The 16,054-nt window shown below is 28.6% G+C and overlaps 3 protein-coding genes across 3 annotated transcripts; all 3 read right to left on the bottom strand.

Annotated features, from left to right (window-relative positions):
- Nucleotides 1–1,633: 1,633 nt before the first annotated feature.
- MKS88_004996 (uncharacterized protein) lies at nucleotides 1,634–3,463 on the bottom strand (the record flags this gene model as incomplete). The annotated part of the gene is made up of 1 exon (XM_067218216.1): nucleotides 1,634–3,463. One exon carries the CDS (start codon nucleotides 3,461–3,463, stop codon nucleotides 1,634–1,636), a length of 1,830 nt encoding a protein of 609 aa, XP_067071372.1.
- Nucleotides 3,464–4,396: 933 nt separating this feature from the next.
- Nucleotides 4,397–7,728, bottom strand: MKS88_004997 (ERAD-associated E3 ubiquitin-protein ligase HRD1; the record flags this gene model as incomplete). Its single annotated transcript, XM_067218217.1, has 5 exons — nucleotides 4,397–4,531; nucleotides 5,429–5,572; nucleotides 5,849–6,715; nucleotides 6,972–7,235; nucleotides 7,594–7,728. 5 exons carry the CDS (start codon nucleotides 7,726–7,728, stop codon nucleotides 4,397–4,399), a joined length of 1,545 nt encoding a protein of 514 aa, XP_067071373.1.
- Nucleotides 7,729–10,048: 2,320 nt separating this feature from the next.
- MKS88_004998 (nucleolar RNA-associated protein) lies at nucleotides 10,049–15,627 on the bottom strand (the record flags this gene model as incomplete). The annotated part of the gene is made up of 2 exons (XM_067218218.1): nucleotides 10,049–10,987; nucleotides 11,080–15,627. The coding sequence occupies 2 exons, from the start codon at nucleotides 15,625–15,627 to the stop codon at nucleotides 10,049–10,051; spliced, it is 5,487 nt and encodes a 1,828-aa protein (XP_067071374.1).
- Nucleotides 15,628–16,054: the final 427 nt, after the last annotated feature.

Consider the following 16,054-nt stretch of genomic DNA (forward strand, 5'->3'; position numbering starts at 1 on the left):
ATATATATATATACATATATAATAAATGAATATATATGTAAATAAATATATCATTAAATAAATACATAATTAAATTTAAAAGTAATTAAATATATAATAAACACATGAACAAGTAAAAAATAAATGAACAAGTAAAAAATAAATTAACAAGTAAAAAATAAATGAACAAGTAAAAAATAAATGAACAAGTAAAAAATAAATGAACAAGTAAAAAATAAATGAACAAGAAATAAATAAATGAACAAGCAATAAATAAATGAACAAGCAATAAATAAATGAACAAGCAATAAATACGTATACTAGAAGGAAAATAAATAAAACAGCGCACCTGCTGTTTCAGCATAAAAAAAGCTTAATATTATATATCGAACAGTTGTTTCAAAAGTATAAATTAAAACATAATAAAACGTAAGAATTAACATGGCAAGAAGTATGCTTTTTGTGTAATTCCCTTTTGTAAGTTTTTTTCCTTCACCATAGGGCCTTATATATATATATATATTTATACATATGGAAACGTAGTAATACACTCGCTGGCTAAACCGAAGGCAAATGGCTTCCATTGTATGTGCATAATTTCTTCTTTTTTATGTCTTTTTATAAAAAATATGGAACGATGAGAAAAAAAAGTCGTCATATGGGATGAACAAGGGGAAGAACAACTAAACGCGTATAGTCAAATTTTTCATGTTAACATCCTTTTTGCATCTTTTCCCCCGAAAATGCGTATGTGTTCGTGCATACGTATATACATACATACGTATATAATACATACATACAAACATAAACACATACATACAAACATAAACACATACATGTACGGTAGTATACTTATGTAATATTTACATACTTGGCCAAATTTGTAATAAAACTGAATTAATTTTCCTGTACCCGATCATGCACAAACAGGTTTGAAATGTTTAAAAAAAAAAAAAAAAAAAGAAAAAAAAAATTTCATTTTCAACATTAAAATTGAACTGGGCAATAAGGAAATTATTTTTACTGTAGAGGAAAATACAAATGATATTTTATGTAACTCTATTTACAAAATGAAAGAGAAGATAACGAGCTTTATACGTGTGCTTATAATTTATGGGAATCATAAAAAAAAAGGACTTGCAGGACGCTTATTGCAGTAATAGGGAAATATGTACCAGGGCATGTATATTCATGTATAAGCAATTTTTAAGCATCCACATGTGGGTCATACAGTATGCGGGGCTTTCCATTATAACGTTAGATAATGTTGAGTAATTGTGTAAGGGTCAGTTAGTACTTTGTGAAGTCTCCTGAAGTGTAGATGAATATGTTTTTACATGTTCGTATGTATTCACGTGTGTGTGAAACTTACTAACTTCAAATAAACGTTTCATAGAAATAATAAGTGAAAACAAAAGAGAACATGAAAAGCACAATAGGCATAATTACGGCCCAATTGAAAAATCCAGAAAATGGAGGAAATGAAATACATTACTTCGAATGACACGCATTTAGAAATTGCCAAATATGTAGGCGTGAATTCACACACACAAGCATATATATATATATATATATATATATGTGCATGCATATGTGTGTTAATGTATAAGTGTGTTAGTGCACATGTCTGTACATGTATATGTGCTGAGGGGGTCTAACGAATGAAGGACGATGTTTTGTTAAAAGTGGCCATCGTTTTTGTGCTTTTGAAGTGGTGAAAAGTCTCATATTTTTTTTTGAGCGGTTCGGAGGTATTAGGAGGTTTCAATATGTTTCTTATCTGCTTTTCTAGTATAACTAAATTTTGTTTATTCTTAATACCTGTTAAAAACTTTAGAACAATTTGGTCTTCCCCATGATATTCCAACAATAATATAAGTGTCTTTTTTATAAATTTTTTGGTTTCTTCTAATTTAGCATTAATGAAATTTAAAAAAGGCTCTGCAAAATTGCTTAAGTTAAAATTAATTATATCCTTTTTTGGAATATTCTTTATAAATAAATAAACAAAATAAGACAGTTTTTTAGATATAGATGAATTCTTACTATTTGAATAAGAACATATTAATCTTAACATTTCATAATCATTATTGCTACTACTATGTAACATAAACTCCTCAATAGCATTAGTAGCACATCTATTTAAAAAATTATTTTTTATATCCAACTTTTTTACTATATATGGAAATATATGAACAAAAAATTTACATAAATGAATTTTATCCTCTTTCAAACTTATACATACATGTTTAATAGTCAAAAAACTGTTTTTACAAATACATGATCTTGGACTACAACAATAATTTATTATATTAGGTAATACACTTTCTAAATTTTCCCATTTATTGAAGGTGTTTGAGTTTTTTGCTAAAATTTGAATATTCGTTAAGTTGATGAAATCATGAACCCAATTTATTTCTACATCGTACAGGTGACTACTCTGCTCTTTTCCCTTTTCGTTCTTGCAGTAGTTTGTATTTACTTCTATCTTGTCTTCCTCATTTTCTTTGCCTTTGACCTTGTTTTCCTCATTTTCTTTGCCTTTGACCTTGTCTTCCTCATTATCTTTGCCTTTGACCTTGTCTTCCTCATTTTCTTTGCCTTTGACCTTGTTTTCCTCATTTTCTTTGCCTTTGATCGTTCCTTCCCCTATTTCTTCGCGTGCATCTCTGTCCTCCTTCTGTTCTTTGTTCACTCTATCAATTTTTTTTTCAAAATCCAAATGAATCATATCCTGAGTTCCCCTTGAATGTGACAAGTTTACCTTATTAAGAACTCCCTTATCATTAGTAACATTCCATTCAGTGTTCATAATACTATTTCTCAGTTTAGTTCCCTTTTGTTGAATTTTCAAAAAGTATTCCATTATATCTTCATATATAATAGATGATACCATACTTTGTATACTCTCTCCCAGTTCTTTATCGTTATTAATGCTTCTAATATTATTCCCATTCCTATCAGTTTCATTATATCTATCGTTAGAAGCTACAGCTGACACTGCTTTCTCATTTGACGGGAAATTTGAAAGAATTTGTGAAAGTTGTTGCTCATAAAAAATAGTTGACTTTTCATAATACATAAAATTGGTATTTTCCTTTTTATTAATAACATAAAAATTATTTTCAACTGAATCTACACTCTTCATATTGCTCTTAATTCTTTTTAACATCATATCTTTGTCTTTGTTAATTAAACCATACGGTAAATTAGTAACTGTTGGAATATTATCCCATTCGTAATAATAATTTATGACCAACTCAGGTAACTTTGTTTCACCCAAATTATTGACATCCCCACTATTGACATGCCAATTTATTTTTTTTAAATTTTTGTTATATTCTTCTTCAGCAGTTTGTAGTAAATAATTATGTTCTACTCTTCTTTTGTTACAAAATTTATACCCTTTCATATCGTTATTGTCATTCGTACTATCAGGCTTTAAAATGCCCGTCTGACTGCTAGCCACATGTATTTCCGCCATTTTTAATTATTACAATACGGAAATGGCTGCGTCTGCGTCTGCGTCTGTCATCCTTATTATATTATACTATATTATTTTATTTTATTTCGTTTTATTTATTTAATTTTTTTTATATTTATTTTTTCCTTTTTTGTTCTATTTTATGGCTGAAATTTCAAATTTATGCAACACGCAAATTCAAAAGGGCATTCAGGAACTTCCAAAGTATTAAAAACAAAAAAAAAAAAAAAGAAAAAAGAAAAAAGAAAAAAGAAAAAAGAAAAACATAAAATAAAACACATATATTAGTTGCGGTTTAACAATTTCCGCATATACATATATATATATATATATATATATATATATTACATATTTGATATTTTTAATTTAAAAAATGGAACGGGTTTGAAGTACACACCAATAATCGCCTCTTCCTTTTTTCATAACACGATTACATGTTATTACATTATTCGGTAGTTAATTTAATTAAAAAAAACAATGGGAAATTTAAAAAAAGTGTATCATTAAATTTTCCTTTTTAAGTACCATAAAATTTGTGCAACGCACTGGTTTATGCGCATGTGTACCTATTATATATATATATATATATATTTATTTATTTATTTATTTATTTATTTATTTTTTTGTTTATTTACACAAGTGTGTATGCTTATGGGAATGTTTATACGTATTTACGTATTTACATACGTTTCTATGTGTACATAATACACACATAAATACACACATAAATACACTCATAAATACACTCATAAATACACTCATAAATGCCTACATGCATAAATACACGCCAATTTTATATGACTTAGCAAAAGGAAGAGCCATTCGAGGCAAGTGTATATCCTTCTTTGTTTTTACCAAACGAAGACTTATTTGTGAATATATTTTTCTTTTATAAAATTCGTTCACATAAATTTTAATTTATATCAGTGTATTTTATGCTATATTAATTTGTGTTATAATTTGTAATTTTTTATCATTTTTATCATTTTTGCCATTTTTACCATTTTTGCCATTTTTATCATTTTTATCATTTTTATCATTTTTATCATTTTTGTCATTTTTGTCTGTCTAAAATGAAAGTTTGTAACACATGACGCTTATCAGAATTATTAGCAGTTAACATTTAACACAGCTTTTCTTAATTTCGAAAAAATAAAATGGAAACTAAATAAAAAAGAGGAAAGAAGAAAAATATATATAGAAACCGAATATTTACGCTTACTCTGTTTTCTCATTTCTATATTTAAAAAATAAATTTGAAGAGCAGTAATAAAAGGCATTGGTATTTATAAGTGTTATAGATATGCATTATAACGTGCTGTTTACTTAAAAAGGTAAAATAAAATTGTAAAATAAAATTGTAAAATAAAATTGTAAAATACATTTGTAAAATAAATTTGTAAAATAAACTGGTAAAGTAATGTGCTACAGCGAAATGCTACACATTTCAGGATAATGTATATGTTTCACTTATAAAAAATATAATTATATTTGCTAACACTTTGCTGTAATGAATATTTTTTTGTATTTAAAGTATTAACATTATATTTTGAAAAACTGCAAAAACATATACATCATATATATATATCCCTATATATTATTAAGGAGTACAAAAAAAAAAAAAAAAAAAAAAAAAAAAAGGAAAGGAATGGAAACATAATGACAAATATACATAATGAAAGGGCGAAGAAAACATATATACGAAAACAAAAGGGAATAATTATATCAATGCATATATACATATACGTACATTTACACATATACCTATATACGTATATGTACACACATACATATATACGTACATGTACACACATACACGTATACGTATTCATACAAGTACAAGATTTACATCAATGAACAAATGTCTTTTGTGTACTTCATGTCTGTAATTAATATTTTTTCCAAATAATTCTTAAGAACACTCATTTGCGGTACATGCGATAACTTATTTATATATTTTTTAACCTCGTCTTCTTCCTTATTATTTAATATATTATAATTTATGGAACCATAAATATTTCTTAGCATTACATTTGCCGGCACTGCGCTGTGATTAATTTTGTCAATTTCTTTTAAGCAAGCCAAACACAACTCCTTGTAATATTCACACTGAAAAAAAAAAAAAGTAATAAAATATGAACGCTTCATAAGAAAAATGCAAACATGCAAATTTTCACACGTGTAAGCAGAAATTCACATGAATGGTTCATAAGAAAAACGCAAACATGCAAATTTTCACACACATTTGTATATATTCACATGAACGGTTCATAAAAAAAATACAAATATGCAAAAATTTGCACACGCCATATATGAATTTCTGTGAACGGCTGATATGGACGAAAAAAATGCACTTTTTCTCTTCGTTTGATTTAAGTAGATTACCAAGTCGACCAATATTTTTATTTGCTCCTTTGTGTTCATATTTTGGTTAATAAGAGCACATCTTTCTTCTTTTGTGTTAAAAATTTTTAATGAACAGATATCATTTAAAAAGGGGGAATCTTCCTTTGGTAAAAAGGTTGGTTTTGTTATTATTTCTTGTACAGATGGTTTATTTACAGTTTCTTCATCTTTTTCATTTTCTCTAGAATTATTATTCGGTTTCATTTCCTTATTTGTTTGTGGCCTTATTTCTGTTCTACATATGGGACAAGTCTGTTGTTGTATAAACCAAGATTTTAAACAGTCAACATGAAATATATGTGAGCATGTCAATTTTTTTGATCCTTGTTTTAAATCATCTCTACATATTATACAAGTACCGACTTCTTTTATTTCTTCTTCAGTAGCATCAATAAATTTGGTTTCAATATTTTTCGTCAATTCTCGATATCTTTGAAAAGATTTAAATCTAGATATTAATGTTTTTACAACATGTATAATGTCAGCAGTCATATGTAATGGCAGGTTACTGAAATTATTTAAAATAAAAACCAAAATAAAAACTAAAAATATAATCAAACTCATAATATCATGCAAAATGTCCAAAAAAAACAAAATGGTAGCTTTAGAAGATAATCCATTGGGGGCCCTTAAATCAATTATATTAACAAAAAATTTAAATATAGATATTTGGCAGGATTCAAAAATACTTAAACTTTCGAAAAATAACCATAGATACATAGTTGAATTTCTTAATGAATATTTATAAAAATAAGTAAACATTGTTAAGTTAGCTACTGAAAGCAGACACATGAAAATGAACAGCTTGACTAATACTCTTGTTCTCGGTACACCTAACTCGAATATCTAAATGAAAAAGGGAAATGCGTGAATGTGCAAAGCAAACGATATCGAGGGTTAAAAAGTGGGCATATAATACAGTGGATGGGAGGGGGGGATGAAAGAACGTACACATTTGCACGTGTCTATGTATGTCTGCGTCTATGTATGTCTGCGTCTATGTATGTATGCGTCTATGTATGTATGCGTCTACTTATATATTTGTCTACGTATACCAAGTTTATACACATACACACACAGCACAAACGGAATGCATAATTACGTGTGAAACTCTTGAGTACAGGACCAAATGGTAAGCCTTAAGAATAACAATAATCGATAAATATTTAATTAAAATAATGGAAGATACTTCTTTTCCATTTATCGTAGGTTTGGATAAGACCAAAAATAAGATTGTGTCCATTATAAAAGCCCTTGCATTGTCTATCAGTTGTTCTACTTCTAAATATCTTAATTCGCCGATAAAAATGTTTAGCAGTAACTTACATAATATTATAAATATCATAAGGATGAAATTATATATTATCTTGAAAAAAAGGGAAAAGAAAAGGGTAAGATAGGGTGGGATGGGATATAATTATGCAGGATGGGATAGAACAGGAGCGTATAGCAAAGATTAGCACATGAACATTACGCAGTATACAAACGTATCGTTTGTAGGGTAAACACTACGGAAGTTATGTACATATCGGGGGGTGGTGGTAGAGAAACAGCACATGATAAGGGGTTAATATGAAATAACTATTGAAGATTCATTAATATGGCGCATCTCTTAACATCTCCTTAACATATACGTATATATATGTGTATGTATATATATATATATATATGTATGTATGTACATATATTATTTTAATATATATATGCCTCTGCTTCTTTCTTACTGTTCTTGGGAATTTTTCCGTTGATAAATACACAACTGCCGAGTAAAATTCGCTGTATTTCATAAAAGAATACATTAAAATAAAGGCTAACCCTATATGACTTAAAAAAATGTACAATCTCATATTTACTTCCATTTTTACCTTTTCTTTTCTTTTAGCCTGTTATTTTTACAAAAATTGAAGTATTCTTTTATCATTCATGAAGAAATTATTGAAAAGAAAGAAAAAGCATAAAAAATAAAATAAAATGGGAAGAAAAATGAGAAGTAACATGGAAAAAACATGGAACAAAAATGGCAGAAAATGGATGAAAAAAAACAAAAATGATGGAGGAAAAATAACAAGAATAATGGAAGAAAAATGAAAGAAAAGGAAGAAGAATAGTGGGGAAAAAAAAAATGCAATTATCTTTTCCTCCACGCACATAAATACGCGATAAATTATTTGTATATACTATTTATAATACACTACATATTATATATAATACATACTATATATAATAATACATATTATATAAAATACATATATATATATATATATATAATGTATACATTATTTAATCGCAATTATGTACACCTTTTTTTTTTTTTTTTTTATTATTCTTCCGTATTGAAATATAACAATCATAAAAAATTCGATTGAAAAAAAAAAAAAAAAAAAAATAGATGGTGGGATATAAAAAATATGATTATATCAAAATTAATAAAAATATAAACGTACTAATTCTAAGTTAAAATTTTTCTTGGCACAAATTTCGAACTGTTTAGTAAATTTTTTTAAGTACTTAATGGAAAATGTAGAATAAATGTGAACGACAAAAAAAAAAAATAAAAAAAACAATCAAATGAATAAATAAATAAACGAAAAGGCGAATAAACCGAGTAGGCGAATGGGCGAACAAACGAATGAATAAATAAATAAATTATGCATTATACCGTTTAAATGTATACAACATATATATATGTCGCATTTATGAAGAAATATTTTTTATATGCCACATGCATTTCCGATTGTTGAAAACTTATTTTGAGAAAAAATTTACAACGTAAAAGCAGCAATAACTTTGTTAAGGCTTCGCAGTTTTGCTGCTTCATTTTGCTGCTTCATTTTGCTGCTTCGTTTTGCTGCTTCGTTTTGCGTCTCTTCACAGTTTAATGGTATTTCGTTTTACTGTTCGTCGTTTTATTCATTTTCATTTCTTTTTATTTTTATTCCTTTCCTTTCATTTTTAAAACTCACGCCATTTTTTCAGCAGTAATAGTTAATAAAAAAAATACGACACTACGAACGTATAAGATGCCCCTTTTTATATTTCTCGTTAATTCAATTTACATTTTTTTTTTATTTCCTTTTAAATCTTCTTTACAAGTATCAATTGTGTGGACTGAAATATTTTGATTTTATAAATTTATAAATTCGCTACAATAATAAAAAAGGGATCTTTCAAAAAGTAATGAGCATTTACATGTGTGCTCCTGTATCTTAAATTTTAAAATGCCCTTATTAGTGAAATTTCTTTTTTTTTCCAAAAAAAAAAAAAAAACCATTGTGATATTTGAGTGATTTTTTACCTGAACTGTGCATGTTGTAACTATGGCACTTGATATAATGGTATTTCCTAACTATTTTAATTTTTAGTGTTTTCAACAAAACCGCAAATGATTGAAATAATATTTGTATTTGATGTGGTACATATAAACTTCTTTGCATAAATAAGTTTACCATATGTGTGTTGTCAATATAAAAAGTATTTTGTCGAGCCTTTTGCAGGTTATACGTATATATGAACATACATGTGTTACACATGTACGTATATGCGTATATTAAATTATTATGGAACGACTCGTTATAATATTATGATATCATTATATATTATATGCATTTTCCGATACGCGGCTAATGTAAAATATAAAAAAAAAAAAAAAAAAAGCTCGACTGCATAAATGTAAAGCTAAAGCAGCAACGTTTGTGGGCCTTTATAGGAGTGAAAAAAAAAAAAAATAAAACGAAATAAAATAAGAGGACGCAAAATGATATAATTTCACGTGCAGGGCTGTCAACAGTTAAATATAACTAAAAATATGCACAGTTCATGCAATTATTTTTTATACAAATGAAACTTTTGCCAAGTGGAAAGGATAACTGAGTATTATAACATGTAAGCATGTATATGTGTGTGCATATTTGGAAAAAACATGTAAACTTTTCCAAAAAAGTAGGTCAAATGGAGCACCGTGAAGCTCAGTTATATGTTGTTATATGTTTATGTTGTACAACCGTTTTAGCTTTACTTCCATTTCGGTGCACTTTAAATACTTTGAACAAAATAACTACTCGAAGAAGCACACAGGACGGGATCTGACGACGTGAAGAAAGCATGAATTGTGTATATAATTATATTCCCGGTATGTATGTGTGTGTAATTGTATAAGTTTTTACGCTTATCCCTGCGCAGTTAGACGGTCGGGAAATGAATCCCCCGCAGAAAATCTTGCGAGTTATTTTTTATATAAAACAATAAAACGTTAAAATTGTTAAGAGCGAGGGAGTAATTTGTATCATCAGTCATATTCTTTTCTTGACAATTTTCCTGGTTACCCATCTGCGTATTTATAACAAAGGACGGGTTGAACGTAATGAAAATATTGGGTGTCCATGATTTATGAATACTCGCATATCTATTTGAAAATACGTTGTTTAATTTTCGTTTAATTTTTTTCCGAAAATTATGAACATTTAAAATTTCATTAAAACATAAGGGATTATATAATATTGTTATTTCAGATGAAAATTTAGTCTCTAAATTTTTTATAAAATTATAAAAATGAGTTTTATATATATGCACCAATTCACATCTTTTCAAATTGCATACAATATTTGATGGTGTTTCATTCTTATTCGTTATATTATCTAAATAGTCTAAGTCATATTCCTCATCTATTTTGTATAGTTCCTCATCTATGCTTCTGCCAGTATTATCATTCTTTTCTTCTACTCGTTCATCTCCTTCTCCTACTTGTCCTTTTACACCATCTTTATGTTCGTCCTTTGCTTCATCCTTCTGTTGTTGTTCATTTGTATCCTTCTTTTCTTGCGTTTTTCTGTTGCTTTTGTTTTTATCTGTACAAGAAGGTACACTCCGGTTGTTCTCAACAGATGTCTTTCGGCTATCATTAACCTGTACCTTTCTTTTTTTGCTATTCGTTTCCGCCATTTTCATCTTTTTCTTGAAAATTCTAAGCGCAGTAGTAGCTTTATGAATATCCAAAATGATATCATAATTTCTTTTATCTATTAAGAATAAGGACATCCAGTTATCCCTCTCAAAATTATTGTGTAAATTTTTTATCATTTGCAAAGAATTGTTTGCAAAATTTATTATCAAATCGAATAGCTGATGAGGCAAGGAAATTAAAGTACAATGTGGGTCATATACTGAACATATCCAGAATTTTTTTTTTTCCTCTTTTTTTTTTTTCTTTCCACAAATGAACTAGTCAACTTGGTTTTATGCTCCTCACTTAAGGAGTTATCATAATCTACTATCAGTGGTCTAGTCTCCCATTCATAGTTAATAAGAAATTTTAAAAATTTTATAAGAATAATTTTTGACGAAAAGGAAAAGCTGTCCATATACACGTCTTCCTCCATTTCTATTTTTTTCAGTTTAAACATGGGTGATAGACCGTTAGTTCTCTTTTTCCCCCTCGCTGCGTGAGCATTACCATAGTCATAATTGCCACTGCCATTTCCACTACTTAAACCTGTTGTACCATCTTTGACCCTGTTGGACCGCTTTTTTTGTTCCTCTCTACTTTCAAAGAATTCATTAAAGTCGGTGGTTTCGTCCTTGTATTCATCCGCGCTAATTCCAACATTTTCCTTTTCCTTTTTGGTGAACTTGGCAAAATTTTCTTCCCCCGTTTCGTTAAAACTATGCATATCATTGGCTGTTACAATATTGGTTCTTTGCATTTCCACCCTCTTAACTAAATAATTGTAATACATTTTGCTTTCTTCCTGTTGTTCCTGTTCCATCATGCGTAAATATCCATAATGCACCAGAAATTTTCTAAGTCCCTCATTACCAATGGGCATATGATTATGAACAAAGAATTTATTCATCATGTTGTGCTTTCTAAATTCTTCTGTATATATATAAAACAAAATATGTTCAACTAACTCGTCATAACAGGAAATACCTTTAGAGGCAAACCATAATTTACATATTTTTATAGACATATGGAATGATGAAAATTTAGTCGCATAATAATAAATAAAAGAAGACATCATAGGTTTGTATATATAATTTTTAATTTTTTCTATATTTTCAACGTGTTCAATTTTCATATCATCTAAGTTTGTTATTTGTATTAAATTTTTTTCAATTATTTTACTTATAAATATATGCAATCTGAAGACTGTTAATTTACAGAACACATCAATACAAAAATTTCTTTGCTCTATTTTTACAAATGATTTGCTCTCTGTTTGGAGCTTACTCTTTATAATTCCTTTTGCTATTTCATAATTTTTAAAAAATAAATGTGCATTTTTATAAATATTATTCGAAAATTTTATATCAACCACAACATCTATCATTTTGGTATAATTTTTCTTATATCCTATATCTGTCATTTTTAATAAATTTTCTGAACTATTCATGTTACATATAGAAAATAATTTCTCATTAATGTTATATAGGATACCCTTAATTTCATTATAATATTCTAATATAGCTTCGTAATAGTTAAAATGTATATCTTTCACTAATAATGGATTAGAAAAGTACACATAAAAAGATTTATTTTTTATTCTTTTTCCACAATACAAGAAATTGTCATTTGTCTTTATATATTTTATTTTTTCATATAATGTTTTTTTCAAATCACTTGATTCCCTATATTTCATTGTTTTTAAAATGTACTGAATTACCTGAACGTGTACAGATTTTGTTCTGTTCTCATATAACTCACTAAATAGTGCATCAAACACGAAATTTCCCATATCTTCTTCAGCTTTTTTCTTATTATAACTCTGTTTCGTTAGTTCACTGCTATTCCAATTGCAAAAATTATCATCATGGTAGATCCTTCCACTATTTCCTGTGTAACTTCCGTTGGAGGACGTGGTGCTACCGCTCTCACTGTTCGCACGACAGCTTCTATACTTTTTATTTTCATTATTTTGCTCACTCAGTGCATCGGAACCATCCTCCTGTGGTTTTTTCTTTTTGCCCATTTCTCCGCTATTTAAGCTACATTTTTCCGCCTTTCGTTTTTTCCTTTCCTGTTCATGCTCAAGCGTATCCTCCTGCTTATCATCTTGTTTGGCATTCTGCTTATCACCTTGTTTGGCATTCTGCTTATCACCTTGTTTGGCATTCTGCTTATCACCTTGTTTGGCATTCTGCTTATCACCTTGTTTGGCATTCTGCTTATCATCTTGTTTATCGTCCTGTTTGTCATCCTGTTTTTCATTCTGCTTATCATCCTGCTTATCATCCTGCTTATCATCCTGCTTATCATCCTGCTTATCATCCTGTTTATCGTCCTGTTTATCGTCCTGTTTATCGTCCTGTTTATCGTCCTGTTTATCGTCGTGTTCCATCTCACCTTTATTTGCATTCTCATTATCATCACCACTGTCACTACCACTTTCGCTACCACGCGCACGCTCAAAGTCATGTTCGTATTTTTCTTTTTTTTTTCTTTTTTTTCCTTTTTTCATCAAAATCATTTTTGCTGGTTTTTTCCACATGAGTACTTCAAAAATGGTGTTATTTTCGAATCTCCTAATTTTTACCTTGTCTGTCCAGAATTTTTTAAAATTCGACGTTCTTCCAGGGTTGTACAGAACTTTCGATACGTCCATATATCTTATCGTGTTATTCGTGTTTATAAAAAAGGAAACACCGAGTAAAACTCTTTTTGTCAGAACACGTTTGCTCACTGGCTCGGCTTCTTCATCTTCCACTTTATCGCTATTTTTTTTTCTTCCCTCGTCTGGGTCTTCCCCTTTATCTTTTTCCCCTTTCATTTGTTTTCTCTTCTTGTTGAAGAGAATATCTTGAAAAATTGTTAAAATGGGGGAATCATCAATTATACTTTCACCGTGTGTACGTGCATCACCAGTGGCGGACCCAATGCAAAATCCAGTGGTACTACCTTTTTCGTAAAAATCAAAGGAAACCAAACGAAACGTTAGCTCCTCAACCCTGTCTGATAATGCTTTTATTAATTTTTTTTTTAAACAGCCAATTTGTTCATTATAATTAGAAATATTATTATTAACAAGTAAGGGAAAAAATATTTCTTCTTCATAATTAAGGGGAAAACAATCACTGTTGGAGGCAAAAAGTTCATAAAAATCGCTACACTTTAGATAGTACTCGGCTTTTTTCGCTTCTTCTATTAATTCCATAAGGGAATGTGAGCTGTTTTGAAAAATTTCGTACGTGGAATTTATTAAAAAAATGTGTGTCCCTTCGTTTTGTTGTGTTCGTTGTTCGCTGTGTTGTTCCTTCTGTTGTTCCTTTTGTTTTCCACTATCCTGTTCTCCTTGTTCTTTACTTTTTTCCCTTTTTTGCTCCTTCTTCTGTTCCCTCTTCTGTTCTTGTTGTTTCTCTTCTTGTTGCTGCTCTTTAGATCGTTGTGATGATCTTCGCCTGCACTGTTCAGAAGTTTTGTATACCCCATTTTGATACTCATAAAAATGTTCGCACAAATTCATAGAACTGATAAAATTAATAGTTTTTTTAAAAATTTCAAAAAACTCGCAATTTTCTAATTTATAAGTAAAGCAAACAAAACTGCATAACAGTCCAAGTATAAACGAACTAACGTCGGAATAGTAAAAGAAATTTGAAAATTTGTATTTCTCATGATATTTAAATTTTACGTTATTATTTTCATCATATGTGGAAAATGTATATAACAACTTTTTATTCCTGCACCATAATTTTAAAAGTTTAACGGCCTTTTTATATCCCTCAAATTGTTTACTCGTTCTTTTTATTAACTCATCACACTCAAGGATATGGCACTCTGTTATAAGAAATTTCTTCAGCATCATTCGTTTTGTGCACATAAAGTCTACTTTTCTTTTAATACTCCCCTCGTCCATGTTGTTCCTGTGTCTGTTGTTGCTTGAGTTCTTGTTGTTCTTCTTTTTGCTCTTCTTCTTCTTCCTCTTCTCGTCGTCCCCCTTTTTTGAGCCCTTCTTTTCGCTCATTACATGTGTTATTGCACCTTTGTTTCCCATACTTTTGCTACTACCGTTTTCGATAGGGCTATCTTTATCATCAAACTCCTTTTCATTAGGAATATACTCACATTTGGCGTAGTATTTGTTGTATACATACAAAAAGCTAGAAGAAACTTTCCTCGAAGGGTACAATAACACATTGATGCTTCCAACGTACTTTTTCTGTTTGTTAATGGTAAACACTAAAATAGATTTACACCTATTTGTCCAAGTGTTTATGCTTATACAAATGTCCAGATCATACGAAATGTTTGATTTCCTGATCTCGTTCATAAAATCTTTTTTATAAAATAAGTATTTCATTAAATTTATGTACATATTATGGTATATGTGAAAATTTCTATATTTACATTTTTTCCCCATCTTTGTATTTAAATCATACTCAATACCTAAGTCGATATTTACACAATTATTTAGATACATATTATTTTTAAAACTACCAATTATTTTACTATTTTTTAATGTTATACTTTTTGCATACATATCTTTAAAATTATTTTTTTCATTATGTATATGATCATGTAAATCATCCTCTAAACTTTTTATAAATTTTATTATTACATTCTTAATTTGAATTAACAGGTCTAAATTGGTTAAATTCTTTCTATAATATTGTAGTCCTCTCAATATATCACATAAATCCCCTCTATCGGAGTTATAAAAATTATTTCCATCATTCAAAATGTATTTTATTTTTTCATCATCTTTATTTCCACTGACTCCTTTCTGCAATTCAAAGAAAGCTTCTTTCCTTTGATGAGAATTCATTTTAATAATATTTTCTTCTAATACAAATTTTTTTTTTTTTTTTTTTTTTTTAAACAAACGTATTCCTGTGGGTTACGAAATTCCGAATGCACTTCCTTTGTTTTGTCGGTGTGCATTTAGTGAGCGTATGTAAGGGTATCTATACTTAAACTCTAATGACTAAATTGTTTTTTGGCAACACCTGATCTCTCTTTTCCTCTGAAATTTTGGTTTAACTTTTGGACCGTTCACCTTGGTCGTATGTACAAGCATATGCATATATATACGTCAATGTATATAGGTATATGTTAATGTATATATGTACAAGCATATGCATATATATACGTCAATGTATATATGTACAAGCATATGCATATATATACGTCAATGTATATATGTACAAGCATATGCATATATATACGTCAATGTATATAGGTATATGCGTATA

The sequence above is a fragment of the Plasmodium brasilianum genome, chromosome 13, assembly GCF_023973825.1.
Source record: "Plasmodium brasilianum strain Bolivian I chromosome 13, whole genome shotgun sequence".
Lineage (NCBI taxonomy): Eukaryota > Apicomplexa > Aconoidasida > Haemosporida > Plasmodiidae > Plasmodium > Plasmodium brasilianum.